The following is a 24,349-nucleotide window of genomic DNA, read 5'->3' as shown; positions in this document are numbered from 1 at the left end:
AAAACACGAAACTAAGGCTGCTCTTTACGTACTTTACGTGTAAAGTTACGCCGTGCAACATCACCTCTTAGAGAGCAGATAATGGCTTAGTAGCAATGTCACTAGACTAATTATTCAGAGACTCAGTCTCATCTTCGGAGGATGCATATTCAAATCCCACCACGGAAAGCTGGTAAAATTAACTTAACAAAATCTGAATTGAGAATTCATTTCAATGATCGTGTCTGTGAATTATCAGTGATTGTCGCAAAACCCATGTGGTTCACTCATATCCTTCAAGGAAGGAAATCTGGCGCCCTTACCTGGTCTGGCCTCCATGTGACTCCAGATTTATTGTTAACTGCCCTCTGATGAAACACCTTAACAAGCCATTATGCTCAGTGACATTTAGGGATTGACAGCTTATGCTGGTCTTGCCAGCGACGCCGACATCCTATGAAAGAAATAAAAGAAATTTAGGAAGCACGTCAGGAAACCTTAGCCCAGCAAGCTCCCATAAAGCAGCAATGTGATCCTGACGATGTCGCCCCTTTTTATTATATTGGTTGAGGATAGATGTTAACCAACAGATCAGGCAGATCTTTAGTTTCCTCCCTTCCATCCTACTCACCTTCCTAACTTCAGCCTTCCTCTCCCCTTCCTGATTTCGTTCTTCCATTCCAGCATTCCTATCTCCATTCCTTCCATCGCAATCCTTCAATATGTAATGTGAAGTTTTCACTGTCGCAACTGAATGTTGTAGCCTCACAACTGATACACCACAACTGCTGTGTTACTGAGCAGACTCCTTGTCACTTTAACACTGTCTATTCTTGCGCACACAGGTATACCGCGGAGTACCCAATTATCGACTTGTGAATATCAAATGCAGTTTGCCATTTTATACAATAGATATTGATGTTGAATCTGCAGACCGTGTATTCGGTGTCAAAGGGTGGGATGAGCCACATTTGCATTAAACGAAAACAAAAATAAAAATACCTGGAAAAACTCAGCAGTTCGGACAGGATCTGCGGAGAGGAACACAGTTGGCGTTTCGAGTCCGTATGACTCTTCAACAGAACGTGCCTGCTGCCCGAATAAATGCATGCAAATGGTAGTCATTTCTTCATCGTTGCCCCTCATCTTATTGTGTTTGTTTCGCGATCTGAAACTTCCCATTGTTGACAACACATTCCACCATTAAAGTCATGTTCAGACGGAGTCTGCCGCTCTGCCGGCATGAAGTATTGATTCAGGGCACTGGGAGACCTGCAATGCCCTTCTGAAAATATGCTAGTGAATCATTTATGTGTAACAGAGGAAGCAAAAGGGGCTTCAGTACAATACATTCGAAGGCTCCCACAGTTCTGCACCGAAACGCCAGTCTACATTATATACGCAATCTCCAGACTGGGACGTAAAATAACATTTTCTGATTCTGAGGCCAGAGTGCACAAATCTGTAAAGGAATGCCAGAAGTACAACGGCTGATTGAAGCGGGGAATTCAGAAAATTCACAACAACTGGAGCTGATAGTTTTTGTACCAGTGGTAAGGGTTTATGTAACGTAGTGCTTCATAGCCGCGCAGTAATACACGGCTGAGTCAGAGAGCTGGGTCTCTGTGATGTTCAAAGGGATGTTTGTGTTACTCCTGTCCTGTACGGCCGAAAAGCGCTTTGCAAAAGCTGGTGCATTCTCTTCATTCCTAGCCGTGTGTCTGAGCAGCACATACTGAAGGCCTTTTCCCGAGTAATGTACGTACCAGAATAGGTAAGCAGCTGTGTATGTCGCTGGGTAGATACAGGAGAACACCGCAGTATCTCCTTCACTCACTGCTACAATTGAGAGTGTTTGGGAAAGTCTATCCTGTTGGCTGTAATCTGGAAAACAATAACAGAATGTTATCAATGCAACTTTTATTTTTTTTTTTCGTTTGGACGAAACAGGCTTTCCAGTGCACACACACGGGCTCATGTTACATCATTCCCTTAAATACGACGGTTGACTGCATTTCGAGTATGAACAACAACAACAAAAAACAGGGAGCTCCAGCGAATTCGCCCCTCAGTTAATTGATCCCAGGCCATCATCGGTGCAATTTCCTTCTGGGTGTGTTCATCAGCCAAGGCTACCGTTTCCGCAGGAAATAAAGAAGCTCTTCTCCGGCCCGCTGAGACAATGACAGATCAGCTTGTGGCTAATTTAGATACTGTACGGACATTCACTGACCGGTGAGCGAAGCCGAGGAAGCTCACCTCACCAATGGAGTGAAGAAAGATTGCAGGAAAAATAACAATTCAATTAACAAAATAAAAGCGTTACAATCGCATGAAATACTTACTTGCTTGAACATTTATGAGGAAAAAGAACACTTTGGTGAATACTATTCTGGTCCACGAGAAACACTGGCAATCAGAAAACATGATTTTGTATCCTGTGTGACAATTTCATGCAGTACGGAAGTATGCGGTGTACATTCAAGATATTTGCGACCTCCTACTACCGCGTTTACCTTCACATGAGCATGAATCCGAGATTTCTAAGCAACATGGCAATCGCAAATGTCAGTTTACTCTTTTTGACGTCTTAAAGCAGCCAATAGGTGCGATGCTGGGAGGGGTGGGGCAGACAAACAAAGTCAACGAATCAAAATTTTAAAAAAGCTCCAAATCATAACTATAGCCCGGCCTCAGAGTTGATGGACATCAAAGGTCATTGTTACTTGACAGATACAATTGATCGTTATAATTTCATTGAATCCATTCTTTAAGGGACGCAAGTGTCCATTGTTATTTCTTTGGAATCGATGACTTTTTAACTTTAATGGCGGTAAATGGTTATTCTAATTCAACAGCCAGCACTAATCAATGCCATGAATGGATGCCAATGAACATCGTTATGTGATGGACACCAATAGCCACTCATATATAACAGTCAGCACTTGTCAACGTTACTCAATGCAGAAAGAATACGTTTTGTTTTTTGGTCGGACAGAACTTCAGTATTTCTGAGAAAGAGACAGGCCTAAGCTTATCGCCCTGCACTCATCAGGACACTCGGAAGAATGAAAACATAAAGGGGTGGGCGGACAATTTATAGTGAATGTGAGGAGAACGCTGATTGGTTGCCAAGTGGCATTGCCATAAATAATGCACCTAAGATGGTGACTGACAGTTAACTGCCAAGAATTGTTTGAAATTTAAACCAGTCAGCTCGAACCCAATTGGTCAAGGCTGACTCATTCATGATAATGATGGTGATGAAGAAGAAGAAGCAGATGAAGAAGAAGACGTAGACGAAGATAATGTTGATGATCTGAGTGGTTGGTTCTCCAGAGGCCCAGCAAAGACTGTGCACGTCGAATACCACTGCCACCCCCGCAGCCTTACATTCCCCTGCTGTAATGAGATTGGTGAACCTGGTATCCACAATCTATGGCAGAGGTACCCTGCCCCAGTTAGGTAGATGAAAACTGAGTACAGTACTCCAAATGCGTTGTTAGCAAAGTCTTATATATTTGCAGCAAAGCTTCCTTACACACCGTATCCAAACCCCTTGCAACAGCTTCACAGTCGCTATTGATTATCCTTTTTTCCAGTTTTCTATCCATCTCAATACATTACCCTCAATTCCATTGCGCTTTAATTTTACATGCTAATCTCTTATGTGGATAAAGGCTTATTTCAAAATGTAACCTTCTTGAAAGGTACTAGGTCACCCCCTCCCATCAAACAGAAGGAAAAGCGTCCCTACGTCTACGTGCAGTGAATTTAATACCGTAGTATGTAGGCTATGCAAATCCACACTGACTTTAGGATTGCTGAACTACATCTGTCCACATTGAAATAACCGGTCTGAATTACAGCTCACCCCACTGCACCTGATCCGGACCTGGATTAGGTCGCTTTGAATGTAAACGTACAGAATTGTATCTTACCACAATTGACATCACTATGCCGAATGTGATCTAACCAGAACTATGGAAAGCTGCTTGAAGGGACTTGGCCCATCCTGAATTGAAGTATGAGGTAGGAACAGAATGTAACTATGCTGAACTAGGCCAGAATGCACTGAATATACACAAAAAAGACATATCAGCGGCAAATATGAAGAACTGGGTATGTTCCCACTGAACGTAATTGTACTCTACTGAACATGTTCATGATAAACTGGACCTGCCATCATTGAACATGCCGACAATAACTTGGGAAAATCTGCACTGAATCTTTTCATGAAGAACTTAGCCTATTAACACCAAAAATAATAGGTTTTAACTGGGTGTGTCGACAATGAAGATACAGCCAGGTGCCTTTTAATGCCTGTAAAGTCTCAGAAATATTTGCAACCACGTTGCACGTGTTCCGTAACTACAGCGACTGAATATTGAACAGGACTGAGAATCCGGCTCAGTTGTATATAAAACAAAAACATTCCTCAGCACGCTCAGGACTGAAAACTAGTGATTTGGCCTGGCCCCAAAATCCAGGCAGTGAAGTATTTTATAAAAAACTGCAACTGGTATCATTATGAAGTTTCTGTGTATTTCACTTTAGAACTATATCAGGTCCCCTGGAAAAACACGTCCCATCAAAACAGAAAGACCAGCCCAGCGGCAGCTGCATGAATTCGTTTGTTGCAATAACTTTAATTAATTTAAAATGTCAAACCAATTGATTATCTCCCTGGACCCTAACAGCAGGTATAAATGTGAACATTTTCGGTGAATTGCAGAACGTGCTCAGGGCTTCTGGGAGAAATGCACAGAGTACCAAACGGTCGGGTATTTGCCACTTACTATCCCGTCATTGGAGCTATTGGGGTTCCAGGTAAAATAGTGTAGCCGGTCAGCAGCTGCAAGAATCATTGTTTGGGAGCAAGAATTCTGCAATTTTGCCTCTAGCGCATCTCAGTGATGCACGTATCCTTTCTCCAGTATCACGAGGTACATATTCCCCCCTTACCATTATATTTTATGTCACTTAACTGGCATAATTTCAGTTTTTTACACGACCATTTTCCCACCTTTATGGATTAATTCGCTATTTTAACTTCGCACTTCAGTCAATTTATTTTCTCGGTATTAATGGCTTATATTTCCCCTTTAATTTTGTCCCCTTTACCAGCATGGTTTCTTGACATTACCTGTATAATGTCTCTCGTTTAAATTTATAGTATCTCCCTGAGACTGATACCATTCCATTGTGTTAATTATATAATTCCTTGCCATTCACTACTGTCATCGCAATAAGTAGATGTAATTATATTGTACTATTGACATTGTTAGAGTGGGTGAGTTATCATTATCTTAACACAGAGTAATGGAGCTTTGTTGTGTTAATGGCGCTGTTACTGAAGGGAAGTTGCCACACATGTTATCACAATGATAAGGTCAAGGGCTTCTATGGTTGGCACTGTTCCCGTGGGTGAATTAACACAATGTTAAGACAGTACAAATGTGGACCCATTGTATTGTTACCACTGTTATTGTGGGTAAATTATCACATTGTCGTCACGTTGAATATGCAGTCCTATTGTGCCTTTCACTTATAGAACGGGAGAAAAAGTTAAATAATGATTGATTGAGAATCGAACCTTTGAATCGTTCCCGAGCGAATTTAATGAATTTATTTATTGAAGGGACATTATTAAAGTTGACAGAAAGTCCTGCAGTGTAGGAGATTCTTTCTTCAAATTGGACCTCATCATCTGCCAATTCCAATGAACCATATAGATACCGATTGTCAGGTGAAGGGCTCAGAGTTACAAATGCGCCCTTCGCAACATTTCCTCTGGAAAGTCAGAGAAACGGTACTTGTCCATTCACTTCCCCCTGTTTGAGGATATGTTTGAGAAATTTGAACACCAGCTTTATTAACAGTGAATTATTTTACGGTAATTTGTTGGAAGGATAAACTTTTGATTCTCCGTGAGACATAATCTGCGTTTTTCTTCTTTTCTACATTGGCTATTGTGTTATTCACCCGCTTCCATGTGTTGCCTTATTGTGTGCTGAATTGTCATTTCTAGTTTTTTATTTTACATTCCCATGTTGGTTTCGGTGTGTTTTCTGTTCCTCTTGTTCTTAGTTAAGTCTGATTATCGCATTTTCATTACCTTGCCTTTGACCTGCCTTCTGTTCATTGAAATTACGATATTGAGTGCAGAAACAATTTTCAATAGCTTGCAGCACTCACTCTATCCCTTTCTCTTCCTCTCTCTCTCTATTTCTCTCTCTCTCCCTCTCTCTCCCTCCCTCCCTTTCACTCTCTCTCTCCCCGTCACTTTTGCTAGGATTGAAAACAGTAAATTGACTGTTCTCACTCTGTCGCACACAGACATTTTCTTAGCCTCTCCATATCCTGCTATTAGAGCTAACTTAGCAGTGATTGTGTTCCAGTCTCAAAGAAGATCTGTCTCTTCTAACGTGGTGTCCATGGCTGTGTCTCTTCGGCATGGTCTTGGCTGTAATATTAAACTGTATTGTTCTAATTTATGTTCCATCCAGCTCCCCGTCTATCACACCAGTTTGCAGTTTTAGTGCTGCCTTAACTTTGGCAGCCATTGACAGTTCGACTTGATTCACGGTCGCTTTCCCCTTTGATCTGTTTATGGCCATTTCTTGCCAAAGGTGAAAATAAATATTTCACCGAGATGATGCCTATGACTGTTATAGGAATCGTTTCTGCACTGTGCTCTGGGTAAAATAGCACTTTATTTCGTTATGAACGAACGTACATAATTAACAATACACCCTGTTTCTGTCACAGACGATTCACATTTTATACGGCTCCTGCAGGGACCGGATATGACTGGATTCGGTCTATTTTCACCCCTTGTCTCCCATTCATTCTGATTTCACTATTCAATGCTCTGACCGTCAGACACATTTTAGCGGCAGGAGACTCCAGGCACAGAGTATTGGAGAGAATCAGAGTGACCCAGTGATGGAGAAGCGGAAGTTCCTTGCTTTACTCTTCGCCATCTCGGGCAGTTTCACCCTGTTATATTTGTTGTATTATATAGCCATCCTCTGTCTGAATGGACAATGTTGTTCATTTCCCTGTTTCGGATTTCAATTCTGAAGAAGTCATAATGGACTTGAAATGTTACCTATGTTCCTCCCTCCAATAATGCTGCCAGGCCTGCTGAGTTTTCCCAGCACTTACTATTTTTATTACTGATTTCCAGCATCCGCAGTATTTTGCTTTCTTTTTCTGATTTCAGTGATTCCACAGTTATCCTCCTGAAGAAATGAGTTATGATTCAGTTATCCAGTTCCTGCGCTAATCCATTTTTTTAAATACTGGAACAAAGAGAAGAATGAGAGCCGAGTTAAAGAAAGGGGTGAAGTGTCCACTGAGCCTGATGGTTAAAATGTAAAATTTGTAGCAGGAAATTTAATCACGAACTGTATTTCATTCATGTAAAGTTGAATGGCTTGCACAATAACTCAGACCGTTTGTCGGACGGGGGTAACAATCCATTGTCTTATCTGGTTGGATGGCCTGTGGGGATCAGATTGGTGAAAGCAGCACGGGGTTCGCTCCTTGTTCCTGCTGGAGGAGATATGGGATCTCCCTCAATGCCCTACGTGTTGTGGGGATTGCGGCACTCTGGGTGGAACCTACATTCATACATTACCGTTTTAAAAAAAATAACCATTAGACTCACTGGATATCTTACCGCAATCTTTAACTCTTCTCTGAATTTACATTGGGTCCCTGCATAACAAAACGGGTTGGTGCAGAAACTCAACAGCTGAAGCATGAATCTACTTTCGTCGAGAATAGAATTCGATTCATTGATATTTGACCATGAGAAATATCTAAGACTCTCGATTCGCACATAGAGGAACGTTATAAGAACTAATACATATAACAGGATGAAACTGCCCGAGATGCCAAAGAGTAAAACCATGGACTTCCTCCGCTTCTCTATCTCTGTGTCACTCTGATTCTCCCCATCGCTCTGGGCCCGGAGTCTCCTGCGGGCTCTATTGGCAGCGACAATGTGTCTGACTGTCAGAGCACTGAGCAACAAGATCAGAATGAATGGGAGACAAGCAGTTAAAATGTGGTGAATCCAGTCAAATGCAGCCCATGCAGTTGACGTAAAAAATGTTAATTTTATGCTGCAGAACCAGGGTATTTTGTTAACTGTATACAAAGGTTCATATATCAAATATAGGAAGGTATTTTTGAAACAACTCGGTAAACAAACTATTCCGACGACCCGGCCCGTCGTCTTCACAGTGCAATGTTTTACTTTCAGCCTCTGGCAGTAAATGGCCACAAATCTATCAAAGGTGAAAGTGACCGTGAAGCACACTGAACAGTCTATGATCGCATAATTTAGGGCAAACCTGAAACTGCACACCGGTGTGACGCTCAGGAAACTAACCGGGAAATAAATCCCAGCAATCCCGTTTAATATCACGGAGGTAACTGTGACAAGGAAATCCATCACTGCCATGGATACCAGGTAGTAAGTGATACATCTGGACAGACCACATCTTCCGCGGGACAGGATCACAGCCACTGACAAGTTAGCTGTAACAGAGAGACAGGAAGAAAGTGAAGGAGAGAGAAAGAAGGTGAATGTTAGTAAGAGGGCTAGAAAAGGAGTGTTACTGATCTGTGCCCCAGGAAATTCGTCTATTTTTCAGGTTTCTTATGAACTTTACACCTTTGACACGTGATGCCTAGCTTATTGCCTAAGCTGCGGACACTAGTTTCTGTGTTTATAGTAACCATCCGCATTATAAATAATAAGTGTCAATCACTTCGGGCTGTGTAATATTACAATTAAACATAAAGAGACCAAGGAAACAACAAAAACTCAATGATACGAATATGGAATATCCAATAGAAGCGAAAAATAACATCTTAACACATTATGGGAGATATTCAAGAGTGTAAGTAATGATACAAAAACCGGAGACAACAGTGGAAACTTACACGACAATAGCAGCATTATTTGCATATGGAACGAATTATATCAACATGCAGATCTAAAACGCCTTCCCTAAATTATTTACTGTTCAGCAGTTCACTGCTGGAAAAATTGGCAATCAACTTGGTTGAAAAGATTCCAAAACAGAGAGAAACCAACGGGCAATGAGCGATTTATGACTGTGCAGAGGATGCATTGGTAATGACACAGTCTTAACTCCTGGGTTGTTAACTCCTGGGGTGCTAACTTCTGGGGCGTTAACTCCTGGGGCTTCTCCTGATAGTTACCTAGGATTTTTGTTGTGGATCTGAACCATCGGAACTCACAGCGGCTGATATTTCATTCTGGGGCAGGGCCCTCCTACAATACAACACTCTCTCAGGACTGCACTGTATGGCAGGATAAATGATCAATTTAGTTCTACAGTTAATTTTGAAATGAAAAATACAATAAAACTCCGATTCAAGGATTGTCAAAAGGAATGCAGCTTAACACAAATGTTTGTGTGTTTTTATTTTGGATCTGAATTTCGCTGGCAACCAATTATTTGTTGATCATCATTACTTTCCCTTGAGCAGGCAGCGTTTAGACGCCGCCTTATTCAATTAATTGGCTTGTTCAGCCATTTCAAAGGTTAATTTCCAAGACTTTAATGCCTTCATTATTTTCTGCTCTGTTACCGGAACAGTAATCCATAAGCCTGGAGTAATGCAGTAATGCTCCAGATGCATTACTTTATAAATTCTATGACAAATGCTGGGTAAATTTAAGTTCAAGTAATTAATAAATCAAGAAAAAAATGCGAGTCTCAATAACAATCAACATGAAACGACATGATTGTTTTACATTCCATCTGGTTCACTATATCCTTTAACAGGGGGCATCCACCGTCCGTTCCTACGCGGTCTGACCCACATTTGTATTAGTTCGAGACTGAGAACAGAAACACTGAAGTCTGAGTTAGGTAAATACGCCAGAAGTGGGAATGTTAACATATGATACACAATGTTCAGTAGCATTGTCAAGCTCTCAGATACTGAAGCAGTCATGTCCATATGCAGCCTGGGCAGTATTCAGGCTTGAGCTGATAAGCGACAAGTAATATTGATGCCAAGTGCCAGACAATTATCAAATCCTATTATAGAGATTCCAACTGACCATATTCCCTGTGACATTCAATGCATTACCATCGCTCAATCAACATTCTGGGATTTACATTTGAACAGAAACTGAAATGCTCTGCCAATACTGTGGCTACAAGAGGAGGTCAGAGGCTGAGAACTCTGAGGCACCCCAAAACATGCCGATCATCTGAAATGCCCAAGTCAGGTGTGTGATGGAATACTCTTCAATTGCCTGGATGTGTGCAGTTTCAACAACACTCAAGAAGCTCGACGCCAGCCGAGACGAGTCAGCCAGCTTGATTGACATCACATTCATCAACTTCAACACTCACTCCATCCAACAGCGACGCACAGGGTCAACAATGTCTACGACTTACAAATTTCATAGTAACGCTCCTTCGACAGCATCCTGCGAATTCGACCACCTAGGAGGGCAAGAGCAGCGGATGCATGGGAACACCACCACCTGCAGGTTCCTCTCCAAGCCGCACATCACCATTACATCGAAATAAATTGTTGTTCCTTCGTTGTCGCTGAATCAAAATCCTGTAGCTCTTTTCCAAATAGATTAGCTTCTAGGAATGGTGCGGCAAATAATCCACCTCCTGACTCTCTAAAACCTGTCCAACATCTACAAGGCACAAGTCAGGAGTGTGTTGGAATACTTCCTACTTACCTGCTCCCACAACACCCAAGAAGCTTGACACCAACCAGAACAAAGCAGCCCGCTTGTTTGGCACCACATCCACAAACATTCACTCCCTCCACCGCCGACCCACTGTAGAAGCAGTGTGTGCCATCCACATAATGCACTGCTGGAATTCACCAAAGCTCCTCAACAGCACCTTCCAAACCCACGACCACTACCATCTAGAAGGACAAAGGCAGCAGATAGATGGGAACACCACCACCTGGGAGTTCACCTCCAAGTGACTCACCATCCTGACTCGGAAATATATCATCGTTCCTTCACTGTCGCTGGATCAAAATCCTGGAACTCCCTTACTCACAGCACTATGGGCGTATCCACAACACATGGGTTGCAGTGGATCAAGGAGGCAGCTCACCACCACCTTCTCAAGGGCAATTAGGGATGGGCAATAAATTTTGGCTCAGCCAGCGAACCCCAAACCCCATGAATGAATAACGAATAATAAGATCTGTGGGTGTACCTACAGCACGTGGTCTGCAGCGGTTTGAGAAGGTAGCTCACCACCTAAAAAACGAAAAATATCCATAAAATGGCTGCTTGCAATGTCGCATGTATTTCTGTCAACAATTCTTTGTCTTTCAATTAAGCCGTTAATTAAATATTTTAAATTGGTGGCTCATATTTGGAGAACAGATATTCACTGTCAAAAACCAAACTGTTTCACATTTAGATAAGTGTGATAATTAACTCACGGTAAATCTAAAATAAATCCACAGACCTCCATGTACATTGGCATAACATTAAAGTAGAAATTGGTACTGAATGGCGAGAGATATACATGTAATGCGATGACACTGCTATAGGGAAGAACTTGTATCAGTAAATTGGAGAAATTAGTTTGTTAAAATGGAGAATCAGCATCATTAAAGTGGAGAAAATGATTGTGTAAAAGGGGAGAAGTTATGTTGATTGGAAAGAAGACCGCTTCCCTTTAAAGTGATTAAATGTTCCACTTGAAGTGTAGACAACGTAACATTACCACGGAGAAGCGCTAATAGTAAACGAGAACAATTATATACCTAAAAGATTATTCCCTACTAACTACTAACTAACTACAATACTTTACCTGGAGCCCCGGTAGCAGCAGGGACCGGATAATAAATGGCGAAAACCAGGCCCTTTGCTGGCCCGTGCATTTCTCTCAGAAGACCTGATTCAACTCTGGACACCGCTCAAAGATGAAAATATTTAAACATGATGCCAGGTTCCGGGGAAATAATTAGATCCTTTTTTCCATTAATTATACTAATTGGAAAAAAACAGAAGAGCACAGCTGCTGCCGGACGGATGGAATGAAATATTTTAAGGTACTCTGACAAGGCTCTAAAGCGAAATACCCAGCGGCTACAGTACGGTTCCAGTAACATTTCTCCATAAATGATGATGAAAATTTTGATATAACTTTGCAGAAATGAAAGTGAATGTTGCAGAAAAGGTACCACCACTTTTGTACCTTTTAGTGATGAGCTAAGTGCATTCAGAACAAGAAAAACGGGCCAGAGACATTCTGGGAAAATGAACCAAAATTCTCACTCCTGAGTATTATTTAGCTTTAGTTTGAGAAGTGACGATACACATACAAGCGATTCCTCGTTGCTTTGAGACTGTATACACGCCTTAGTCCAGCTGATTGACCTCCCTGGGCACGGTGGACGAAAGGCACACTCCCCCTTCTGATGTCAAGACCCGGAGAGAATTCAGTGATAGGTTTTCTTGCCATTTCTAGCAGGAGATTTGCAACCAGACCAGTTGAATGACAGTTTAAATGGTGCCAGCCATTCACTGCAGCACATTGTGTTTTCGAGTGGAGATTATTTATTTTTGTCACAACGTGGAGGATGATTTGATTAACTGACGGAGCTGGTTTGAGATTCATATGGTCCATTCCGAGTCCTTTGCTTCTGTTCCATTTCCGTGACAAGACCAGTGAAAGACATGATTAAGTAGCACTGCCAGTGCTGTAGGGTAGTCAAATACTTCAAGACTCTAGTTTTTTTTACGGAGGCGTGGACTTGAATCCCACCGATGCCAAACTTTCAGGTGGTTTTCCTTTGGGCACTGCAACAGCCACTTCGAGTGACTAAGTGACAGCTTGAACTGAATACAGTGGTGTTTAATTTTGACAGGGAAAATTAAGATATACAATACAAATTTGAATTGCTGCAGGAACGACATGCTGAATAACCGTCTGATGTCGGCACCTATGAATTTATACAAACAACAGTGATGTTAACCCAGTGCCCCCTGCTAGCGGCCGAGTGGTCTAGAGGGCGAATTGCAAGCACACGCTGGTTTCCCTAAATTGGTTCGCATCTAGCCAGCTACAGTTCTTATCATTCTTAGTTTTAACAATGTCACTACATATTTAATTATCAGACAAATAGAGTGAAAATTAACATATCTATACACCCTAGCGTTTTTAAAAAAATTTTGATTACACAACAGGCATTCACCAAATTTCCAATTGGAAATGGAACCAAAGTCAGCCAAATGGGTGAGACTAGGATAAAAGCAAAATACTGGCGGTGCTGGAAATCTGAAATAAATACAGAAAAAGCTGGAAAAGCTCATCAGGTCTGACATCATCTGTAGTGAGAGAAACAGAGTCAACGTTTCTAGTCCTTACGGCTCTTCACAGCTAGAACCTGTTCCAGAGGCTCTTATAGAAATGGGGGAATGGTTTGCTATAGCTATACAAAGGCCTGGTTAGATCACGCTTGGAGGACTGTGTAAAGCTCTGGGACGGCACCTGACAAAGGACCAATATTTGCCTTGAATGTTTCAGAGGAGCCGCTTTGATCAAGTTGGTGGGTTTTGGAAATTGAAAGTTATACGTCCTCAGCTTGTGGCACTATTTCACCTCACGGGTCACTTCATGTTCATGTTTAACACACTCGATGCTGTTATTGGCTGAACAAGCCCTCTGCTATTGAACTAAACATGTTATTATGCGGTGCTCCCACTCCTTCCACCCGGATTTGGCCCTGATCAGGGAATATTGTTTCCTTGTTGCTGTATGAACTGTCGCAATGAGGTGAACGTGGAGTCTCTTTCTCCTGAGTATCAAAGGATATAGAAACTCGAAAATAACAACTAAGGTGCCGATAGGTCCACGAAAAAAATAAGCAACATAACCACATACATTGGAATGACAGTCTTATTGATATATATTTTGCCCCAATTTTTACCGATGAACAAGGACTAACGTATTCAATTTCTACCTTTCTTTTGCAGTTGGCATAGAAAGAAACGCGAAATAGGGCATTCTTGAGGGGGGAAAGATCCGATTCCAGATGTATTGCATCCGCAGGTGCTCATGAAAAATATGAAGTGGCATATTCTCTTAAATTACCCAAAATGGTCAGCTGTCTTTGATCGTAGATCCTACTTCTGATGCTGCGACATATTATCAAAGCTAGAATGGGTTCCTATTTCCATTGGCTGGTCTCTCTCTACTGTAGCAAAGGTCGATGGTGAAGTTAGTTTACTATATTGACAGGCCATACAATACCTATGAAGCTTATTGTTAAAGCACAATTAGATTCTGTGCTCTCTGTTTAAAACATGACTTGTCATGGTCCGTACAGCTACCTATCCCTCATGTGATGTATCGTGCAATTCTGCATTATGTAAATTCACTTTTTCAATATTTCAGAAGAAGACATGTTTGGATTTTGCTGGAATATTGGGCTTCACCTGATCTCAGTTGCACCGTCCATGCAAAGCTTGCACGTCAGCAAGTTAAGCACAAAACTCGCAATCTTACTTGCACTATGCATATATTATTATTTTTGTGACAAGTGTTGGTTTTAAAGGCCCTGGGTTACGCAGGTTTATTTTAGAAAGACATGTAAGGCTATATTACAAATAGTAAAAGAGTCCCAGCTCATCTGAGAAGCTGGAACGGGCACACATACTTCAATGGAATTCCCATCGCAGTAAGCTTGTAGCATTCACTATCACCGATTGTTAACCTATTTCCAAACACAGATTTCTCTATGTACCACTCGTTGACAACACTGAAATTCTGTAACTGCACATGCTCCTGCAGAATCTGCTGTCTGCCACTCGTTCCTTTAATTCATAACTTTCCTGCATAATTACATACTCCTTAATCTCTTTCTACTGACAATTGGAATCTGCATACTCCCGATTACTCATTTGTGATATTTTCCTATATATCTCTTTCTACCGAAACTTATTGTGTGTCATCCTCAGAAAACTGGCTGACGTGTCGCAGCTGAGCCTTGTTAGCATGCCATGGCCTATGGCATAACACCACATGTTTTGTTATGCCTAACAAGCTGCACTAACATCACTTCGCAAACCAACTTTTATTTAAAGGTAAGATTCTGTTCCATACTTAGTTACTGGTTCAAACACAATTTTCCCCCTTTAGTTTTAAAGTGTCGTTTTATTGTTATTAACAAAGGTCAATTCAGGGAGGTCATGAGACGGTTTAACGTTCCATTAGATCCGCGAATTACAACGGAAAAAAATTGAAGGCATACTCAAGAAGTCATTGTGCTTAGTGACTTTCTGGTCTTCTTAAACGGATTACAGAAAAGTACTACAGATTGAAAGTTTGGGTAAAAAAAGAGAAAGTACATTAATTACTAAAAGCTACTTTCTTCTTTTCTTCCAGCAAGTAAATTCATCAAAAATATCGAGTTCAAATTTGTTATTGACCATTAGTCACGAATCTCCCGATGCGGCCAGCTTCTGTCCATATTTATAGTTTCCCTTTTATACGCTCAGATGGTCTCCCTCTGCAAGATGGCTTCTCCTGACAAATCACTGGGGTCTCCGACTACTGCGCGTTTGGATTCTCTCCTTTCTTCAATTGCATTGCTTGCTTTTCGAAACTGCAGCCAGTCTCTCCAATGTATTATAGAGTTTGTGCATTAGTTTTGCAATTGCGGACATGCTTTTACATCATTAACAACTTATTGACCAATCGATAATTTATTAAAATGTCCAATGGCCCTTTACTCCCAGTTTTATCAGTAACGAGCACGTAAACTGTCCATCCTTCTTCTTTCCTTAGTGACTGCCATAACGCCCATTCGATTGGGCAACCGTCAAGATACAAATCTCCAATCTATTATTTATCCCTGCAGAGTTTCCAAAAAGAAAGGATTTTGTTTCTCCCAGGCTCAAAAGGCAGTACTGGAGCTGCTTTTCCCACTGGTAGTGTTTGTCTGATAGTGATTGTCTTGTAATGTCTCACAGGTCAGCAAGTTTAACTTTACAAGACTGAGAAACAAACATTTCTTCCTGGAGTAGGAATAGAGAAGTTCTTATGTTAGAAGATCAAGATGTAGAATCGGTGTGAGATGAACTAGGAAACAGCAAGCGGCAGCAGGCACTGGTTTGACTTGTTTATAGGCCAACAAACCGTAGTTATAATGTAGGGCGAGGTATAAAATAGTAAATTATAGTTGCATGTAACAAGGGTAATGTGGTAATCATGGGTGACTCCGATCTACATGTAAAACGGGTAAATCTAATTATATCAAGTGCTGTGAAGGACTTATTCCTGAAGTGTATGTGAGATGGTTTATCTAGAACATTTTCTTGAGGAATCAAAGAGATAACAGAACATTTTAGATGTGGTTTTCTGCAAGTGTAAAGGGCAAATTAATAATGCATTTGGAGAAGTGTCTTTACGGAAAGCGAACTGAATTTTATAGAAGTTTACATTAATTTTGAAGGTGGCGCAGTTCAAAAAATTAATCTCTCTCTAAACAAATAAAACTGCGAAGGAATGAGGGGCATTTGGCTCTGGTCTATTGGTCAACTACATGAAAAGATTTGACTGCAGGCAAGCAATGGCTAACTGTTGCATAATTAATACATGGTTCACAATAATTTTCCATTCCTATGAGGCACAGAGAGCAATCAATTCAATGCTTAAAAGAAAATTTAAGGATCGTATTAATCGAACGAGCAGTTAAATGCAGTTGCCAAAAGTAGTAAACCTGAGGATTGGGATTATTTTAGAATGCAGGAAATGAGATCTGAGAAACTGATGTAAAAAGTGTAAATCGAATAGGAAAATACCCTAGAGCGAAACATTTGAAAAAAAAACATATTACTAAAACTTCAAAAGGTATGTAAAAAGGAACATTTTAACAAAGATAAATGCGGGCCCAATTATAGGAAGGAACAGGAAAATGTACGATAAGTAATAAGGAAATGGCAGAGAAAATGGATTGATACATTGTGTCTGTCTTCACGGAAGAAGATGCAAAAGGTCTCCCTAAAATGCTAGAGAGCCAAGGGAACAACAAGGTTCAGAAATTGAAATAAATTAGTTACACTACATAAAAACTGGAGAAAATAGTGGAACTGAAATTTGATGAAATTTCCAGACCTGGTGATCTATTTTCCCATGCTGATGAAATAGCTGCCGAGAGAGAGACTGGATGTATTGGTGGGTCTCTCACTAAATTCCATAGATTCTGGAATTGTTCCTGTAGATTGGACGGCATAATTAGCCTTACTATTTAAGAAAGGAGGCAGGAAAAACGGAAACGACTGTCCTGTTAGCCTGGCAACAGTAGTCAGGGAAACTCTAGAGTCTATTATAAAGGATGTGATAACTGAACAATTAGAATTTAATCGTCAGTTTGATCTGAATCAATATGGATGTATGAGGGGAAGTCATGTCTGACAACCCTATTTGTGTTGATATTTGAGGGTGTAACTAGCGGTGTAGATAAGGGAGAACCCGTGGTTGTGGTGTCCTTGTATTTTAAGAAGGGTTTTGATCAGTTTCCAAGCGAAAAATAAAGCAAATGGGTTTGGGGGATAAAATATTGACAATTTGTTTTGGATGGGTTAACGAACTGGACGCAGAAAGTAGGAATAAGAGAACATTCTCTGGTTGGCAGGCTGTAAATACTGGGGCACTGCATGGATCAGTGATTGGGCCCTAGTTATTCACAAACTATATCAATGATTTGTACGTGTGTCCCAAATGTAATATTTCCGAATTGGCTGAAGCAATAAAACTTAGGTGAGTGTGAATTATGAGAAGAAATCAGAGTGGCTTCAAGGGAATTTAGAGAGGTGAAGTGAGTGGACAAGAACAAGGTACAAGAAATAAAATTTTGAAAATGCGAAGTTATGCCCCCTTTGTTAACATTAATGGAAATGCAGTGCATTTCTGGAATGGTGATAGGTGGAGAAGTGTTGCCGTCCAAATAAACCCGGGTCTTCGTTGAAAATCGCTGAAAGATAACATGCACGTGCAACAAGCAATTAGAAAGGCAGATGGTACGTTGTCATTTATTGCAAGATTATTTGAATACAGGCGTAAAAAAGTGTTTCTGCAGTTGCAAAGAGCTTTGCTGAGGCTGCCCCTGGAGTACTGTGTCAAACGTTGGTCTACTTACCTAAGGAAAGATACACTTTCCATTTTTGGAGTACTGCGAAAGTAAAACAGAATGATTCCTGGCATGGCGGGATTGTCCTGTGAAGCGAGATCGAGGAGACTGGGACTGTATCTTCTAGACGTTAGAACCGTGAGAAGTGATCCCATTGAGAGAAAGAAAATTGTCAACGATAGATGTTGGAAGGATGTTTACTCGGGCTGGGCGGTCTGGAACCAGGAAACACAACCTCAGGTTGGGCAATTCAAGTCAGAGGAGAACTGCATTCACTTAGAACTTGCTGAATCTTTGTAATTCTCTCTCCGGAGGGCTATAGAAGCTAAAAGCAAAAAATTGCGGAAGCTGGAAATCCAAAACAAAAACAAAAATACCTGGAAAATCTCATCAGGTCTCACAGCATCTGCGGAGAGGAGTACAGTTAACGTTTCGAGTCCGGATTACTCTTCAGAAGAAAAAATAGAAACTAGGTGAAATATAAGCTTGTTTAAGGGGGGTAGTAGTGTGTGGTGGGACAGGTGGAGCTGGATAGAGGGCCAGTGATAGGTGGAGATTGCCGAAAGATGTCAAAGACAAAAGACCAAAGAGGTGTTGACGGTGGTGATATTATCTAAGAAATGTGCTAATGGTGATATTAAGGGTAGAAAGCAGGACGAGCAAGGTACAGAGGGTGGGGTGGGGTGAAGGGAATGGATCGAAATAGGATAAAAGGTAGAGAAGAAACAATGGATGGAAATACATTTAAAAATAATGCAAATTGGTGGGAAACGAAAAATATATAAACATTATTGGAAAAAGTGGGATCCGAAAGGGGATGGGAATGGAGGAGAGAGTTCATGATCTAAAGTTCTTGAACTCAATATTCAGTCCGGAATGCTGTAAAGTGCCTAGTCAGAAGATGAGGTGCTGTTCCTCCAGTTTGCGTTGAGCTTCACTGGAACAATGCAGCAAGCCAAGGGCGGACATATGGGCATGAGAGCAGAGTGATGTGTTGAAAAAACAATTGACAGGGAGGTCTGGGTCATGCTTGCGGACAGATCAAAGGTGTTCCGCAAAGCGGTCACCCAGTCTGCGTTTGGTCTTTCCAATGTAGAGGAAACCGCATTGGGAGCAGCAAAAGCAGTAGACTAAATTGAGGGAAGTGCAAGTGAAATGCTGTTTCACTTGAAAGGAGTGTTCAGGCCCTTGGTCGGAGAGCGGTTGGGGGATGGGGGAGGGGGGTGGGGGGAAGTAAAGGCTATAGAAACTGACTGATTTAGCATGTTCAAGGCAGAGATAGATGGATCTCCAGTTATTAATGATGACACGAACCCTCTCCCTAACAGCGCTGTGGGCGTACCAACAACAAAGCGTTTCAACAAGGCAGATAATCACAACCATCTCAAGGACTATATGGGGAGAATGTAGGATAATGGCCTAGAAATGGAAACGAAATAAGAGGAAGTCAGTTTTCATCAGGATGGTTGTTGGGTATGGAAGAAGTTTTCTCAACCCATTTTTAAGACTTTTGAATTGCACAAATTTCAGCTGGCGTGGAGATGGGGGAGAACCTCCTTGTTTGAAGCCTGGGAACTTTCAAACCCTGATAGAATTTCAATGCGTTCCTCTCTGAACTTTTCTGTCTTTTTGACTATTCATTTACTCTCATTCTCTTTTCTCTCATGCCCTCTAACCTTGGAATTCTAGTTCAGGTTTTGCTACCTCAATTTTCCTTCTGGACTTCAAAATGAATTTCCTTTTTTAATCCCAAATTTCGTTTCTTCAAAGTTTATGGTGTGCCCACTTTTCTCTATCATTATTTATTTGTGTTTCGTTGACGTTATTTTTCTTTCAGCTGGCGTGACCCTAGTTCGAGGCACATTTATGTTTTTGTTTATATCAATCTTTTCTTCTCCCATCTCCATTAACTTTCGCCCTGGATGAGTATTATTTCTGGTATTCAATCCCTCCTCTCTTCCAACCTATCACAGGCCTTCCTTGAGCCCTTGGCCCACCCCTCATGTTTTTAGGAACTATTACATCTGTAACTTTTTCCAGTTCCGATGAAGCGTCACAGATCTGAATGTTTTACTCTATATCTTTCTCCAGAAAGATGCTGCCCAAAGTTCTGAATGCTTACCCCGAAATTTTCTGTTTTCTTTTTCAGGTTTCCAGCATATGTAGCATTCTCCTTTTGGAGGAGGAAACGGTCAACATGCACAGTGGTGTGGAAGAATAAAAAAACACCTTTAAATCATAAAGACATTCGCATATACTTCACAGAGAAATTGATCTGAAGCCAATTAAGATTGGACTAATAGTGCTGGGAATTGAAAAATAAAGTAAAAAACATTTGTATTGAGAGAACGGGGGCAAAGAAAATGAAAAATTAAAACGGATGACCCGTAAAATGGGTACGGGTAAAAGGAAAGTTTCACAATCTATTGTGTCCCTGCTGCTTTAATTCTACGTCCATAAGCAAATAACTAGAATGAACAGGACTTCTGCAAATGAAAACTGATTTCACGGAGAGGAAAACAAAAATCACTTTGGAAAGGTTAGAATTCCCCAAAGCCATCCATTTTGCCTTCCCCCTTCTTGAAAATGAAACAGACCGAACAATGGCTTTCTAACCATTCGCCTCGACAGCAGGAGCCTTCTGCCACCATCTTCGGCGGCCCCCTTTCAGGGGTAAAGTTCTTGCCTGTTTAATTACCTCATGCATCATATTCAAAATGCGGATACTTAATAAAATGCTTTCGAATAACGATGAGCTCGAATTCTGTTTTGGATGAAGCAAGATGCCCGGAGAGCAACCGTACAATATGGCAGGCCTCCGATTGATCACGCAATTGATAACCAGCCTGAAAATGGAAAGTCCGAGGTGGAGATTGAGACGGATGTGATACTAACTGGTTTAAATAAAACAGATCGTTCACTTTGGAAATAACGACCTAATTTTTCTTCTGCTATTCTATCATTCCACAAATCCTACTGCACCGAGTTTCCTTTGAAAAACAGGAGCGTTTAATGAAACACTGCACAATGGACTTGATGCCAGTTTCGAATCCCATGTGATGAAATGGATAGCAGGAAAAGCTTTGGACTAAGAGGCAGAAAGCAGAGTAGAGAGGTCAACTGCTGTTTTCAGGCCGGGAAAGGAATGATGTGATGTTCTCTGGGACGTTTGCTGCGCATCACAGTTCTTTGGCATTTATTTATGCCATGGATCTGGGTATGCAGACCATAATTTCAACGTTTCCAGATGACATGAATCCTATAAAAATAATCAATAATGAGAGATATATCAGCGCATTTCACGAGGACAGAGAGGGAATCGTGACATTTGAGGAACACCTGACAGATCCGATTTAATACAAAGAATATGAATTATGCCATTACGGTGTGAAGTTCCAGACCTGCAATACAGAGAAAGTAATGCAGATTTAAACAGGGAGCAGGGACAAAGTGGCTCCTGAATCCACGTTTTCAAATGTTTGAAAATGGCAGGAAAATCTTGAGAAGACTACTGAAATACATACAGTGGTTTTACAAACTGAGACAGGAAAGAGGCAGAAAGACAAAACCTGTACATATAATTGAATGGAAACCAGCTGGAGTGGTTTATTCATATCAGAGTTTTTCACTTTTTGAGGGGTGGGCAGGACTTCAGGAAGTTCAGAGCAGGTTTAAAAGAATGATATCAGGAATCTATTATTAGGTGGAGAAACTGTAGGAACTCTGAAGAACAGTGAATGTCAGGGGGATTTGCACTAGGCCTTCAAATCATACCTCAAATCATGATTCACATAGCGGCCCTGGGTGGTGACATAGTGGAGTTGTCAATGGGTTAGTATTCCAGAGGCCCAGGCCAAAGCTTTCGGGACATGGCTTCAATCCCGACCATGGCAAACCTGAATTCAAGTAATATTTCACTGCCATGCCGAAGCCGTTGTCGTGATCTGCTTCAGGTCCTTTAGAGAAAGTAATCTACTCACCTGCTCCGGCCTGCATGTAACTTCACACCCGCTCAGCAACGTGGTTGGCTCTTAAATGCCCTCTTAATATGGGTCATAAATGCTTGTCTAGCCAGTGACCCCCATATGCAATGAACGAATGAAAAATAAATCACTTGGATGAAGCAAAAAGAGAAAGATTTAAGGTAGTTGTGGAAAATCTCAGAACCGAAATTATTAGAGTGTTATTTATGCATTTCGTTATTTTGATCTGGAATTCATGGGTGTAACGCCACTTAGAATATTTTGTGCAATTCGACACCCCACATCATTGGGAGGCCAACAAATTTGTTTGATGACAAACGAGTGAGACCTGGATGTGCCGATTGACAGCAACGAGTAAAGATAATCAGACTTTGGAACGCATTGGAAGATCAAAACTGAGACAACATTGTGACTTAATCCGGCCACTTCATAAATCGCTGGTGTCACCCCACTTCGAGTATTTCATGCAGTTCTACACCACACGGGGTATTCAAGATTTTGAGTGCAAACAGAGGAGTGTCAGCAGAATTATTTAAAAGGATGGTTTGAAATGGATTTTGAGAAATGATTACGTAAATTGGGAATGTGCTCATTGAAAATGACACCTGGTGTTTGCCAATTGTAAAGTCGTTAGATTCTCCTGCAGCTAATCCTGTTCAACTTTGCAGACCATCACCCACACCAAAATCGTTTCGTCTACAAACGTAACCTACCTTGAATTGGTTACTGACCCCCATTCATTTCTAAAGAGAGGTGATATGCTTCCTGTTTTTATTGTTAGGATAACTCACGGAATAGGTAAATTAGAACACGACAGGTTTTGCCACATTGCCCGTAACAGGAGGACTAAAGGAGAACTTCTGTACTTAAATGGGAGAAACCTGAACCAAACTGTAAAAACTAAGTTTTCGTGTGTGAATTCTCAATCCATGGAACAGGCTCACTACAGGCACGGAGAAACCAGTTAGCACTGATTCCTGCAAAGAAGTTAGATATCACTCATTTTTAGAGTGACATTTTAAGCCACAAAATATGAACAATTTGATACGGAACAAATCGTATGTGGGGCCTGCTTTGGAGGAACAGGTGATGTAGGCACTTTGATTCATAAAGCTCTCCACAAGTGGAGCTTTCCACAACCAAGTTTGTATCAATAAAACCCATAAGAAATAGAGAGCTTGTGCTGTTATTGATCAGCAACTTCCTTGGCATTTTAAAATTGTGTGAAATGCAATGTGTCCAAATGCAGAATCGGCTGTGAAGGCAACATAATTTATTGAGATGTAATTTTCGTTATTATTTACTTCATTATTGTTTGCATGCCGTTACTTTTTCGGTTTGCATTGGATTTTGTTCTGTTCGATTGGAACATGTGGGTGTGAGAGGAATAAAGTTTTTGTAGTGGCTGAAGGAAGGAGCGGTAATAAACAAGGTGGGGTTTTATATGGGATGGGGATTGAACCGATGCTGTCGTGTCATTGTATAACACACGCCAGCTATCCAGCCAACGTAGCTAACAGACGCCCCCAACACCATGTCCTTTATATGAAATGTGATTCATATCACACAATGAGCAAGGTTCTTAAAGCGAATGACTGCTTACTCAGGAGATAGCACAGTTTGTGACACAAAGAGCAGCAACAATGGGTGGGATACAATGAAAGTTCATGTTTTATTTTAATCATTTCAATAGTCTTACAATTAGGCTGAGTGAATATTTCATGCCATTCTTTAACGCCTCTCTGAATTTACCCTGTACCCCAACATAAATAAACGGGTTGATGCAAGAGCTCAAAACCAGAAGCATGAAGCCGCTTTCCTCCAGAATAAAATTTGATTCATTGAGATTTGAACCTGAGAAATAAGTAACATTTGCAATTCGGACATACACTAACGTTATAAAAAATAATAAGTACAACAGGATGAAATTTCCCGAGATCGTGAAGAGAAAAACAATGGACTTTCTCCTCTTCTCCATTTCTGGGTCACTCTGATTCTCTCCATTGCTCTGGGCACGGAGTCTCCTGCGAGCTCTATTGGCCACTAGAATGTGTCTGACAGTCAGAGCATTGAACAGTAAGATCAGAATGAATGGGAGACATGGGGCAAAAATGGTGCGAATCCAGTCATATATGGCCCATGCTATTGACGTATAAAATGTTGATTTTATGCTGCAGAACCAAGAGATGTTTTTAGTGATGTAC

At 41.1% G+C, this 24,349-nt stretch overlaps 1 gene segment (V, D, J or C); it reads right to left on the bottom strand.

Annotated features, from left to right (window-relative positions):
• Positions 1-1,540: 1,540 nt before the first annotated feature.
• LOC144673830 (T cell receptor alpha variable 18-like) lies at positions 1,541-10,467 on the bottom strand. The segment is given in 2 exon segments: positions 1,541-1,863; positions 10,437-10,467. Coding segments are annotated over 2 exon segments (354 nt in total).
• Between the last annotated feature and the right edge of the window lie 13,882 nt (positions 10,468-24,349).

The sequence above is a fragment of the Cetorhinus maximus genome, unplaced genomic scaffold, assembly GCF_964194155.1.
Source record: "Cetorhinus maximus unplaced genomic scaffold, sCetMax3.hap1.1 HAP1_SCAFFOLD_487, whole genome shotgun sequence".
Lineage (NCBI taxonomy): Eukaryota > Metazoa > Chordata > Chondrichthyes > Lamniformes > Cetorhinidae > Cetorhinus > Cetorhinus maximus.
This window is presented reverse-complemented; position numbering and strand designations above follow the sequence as displayed.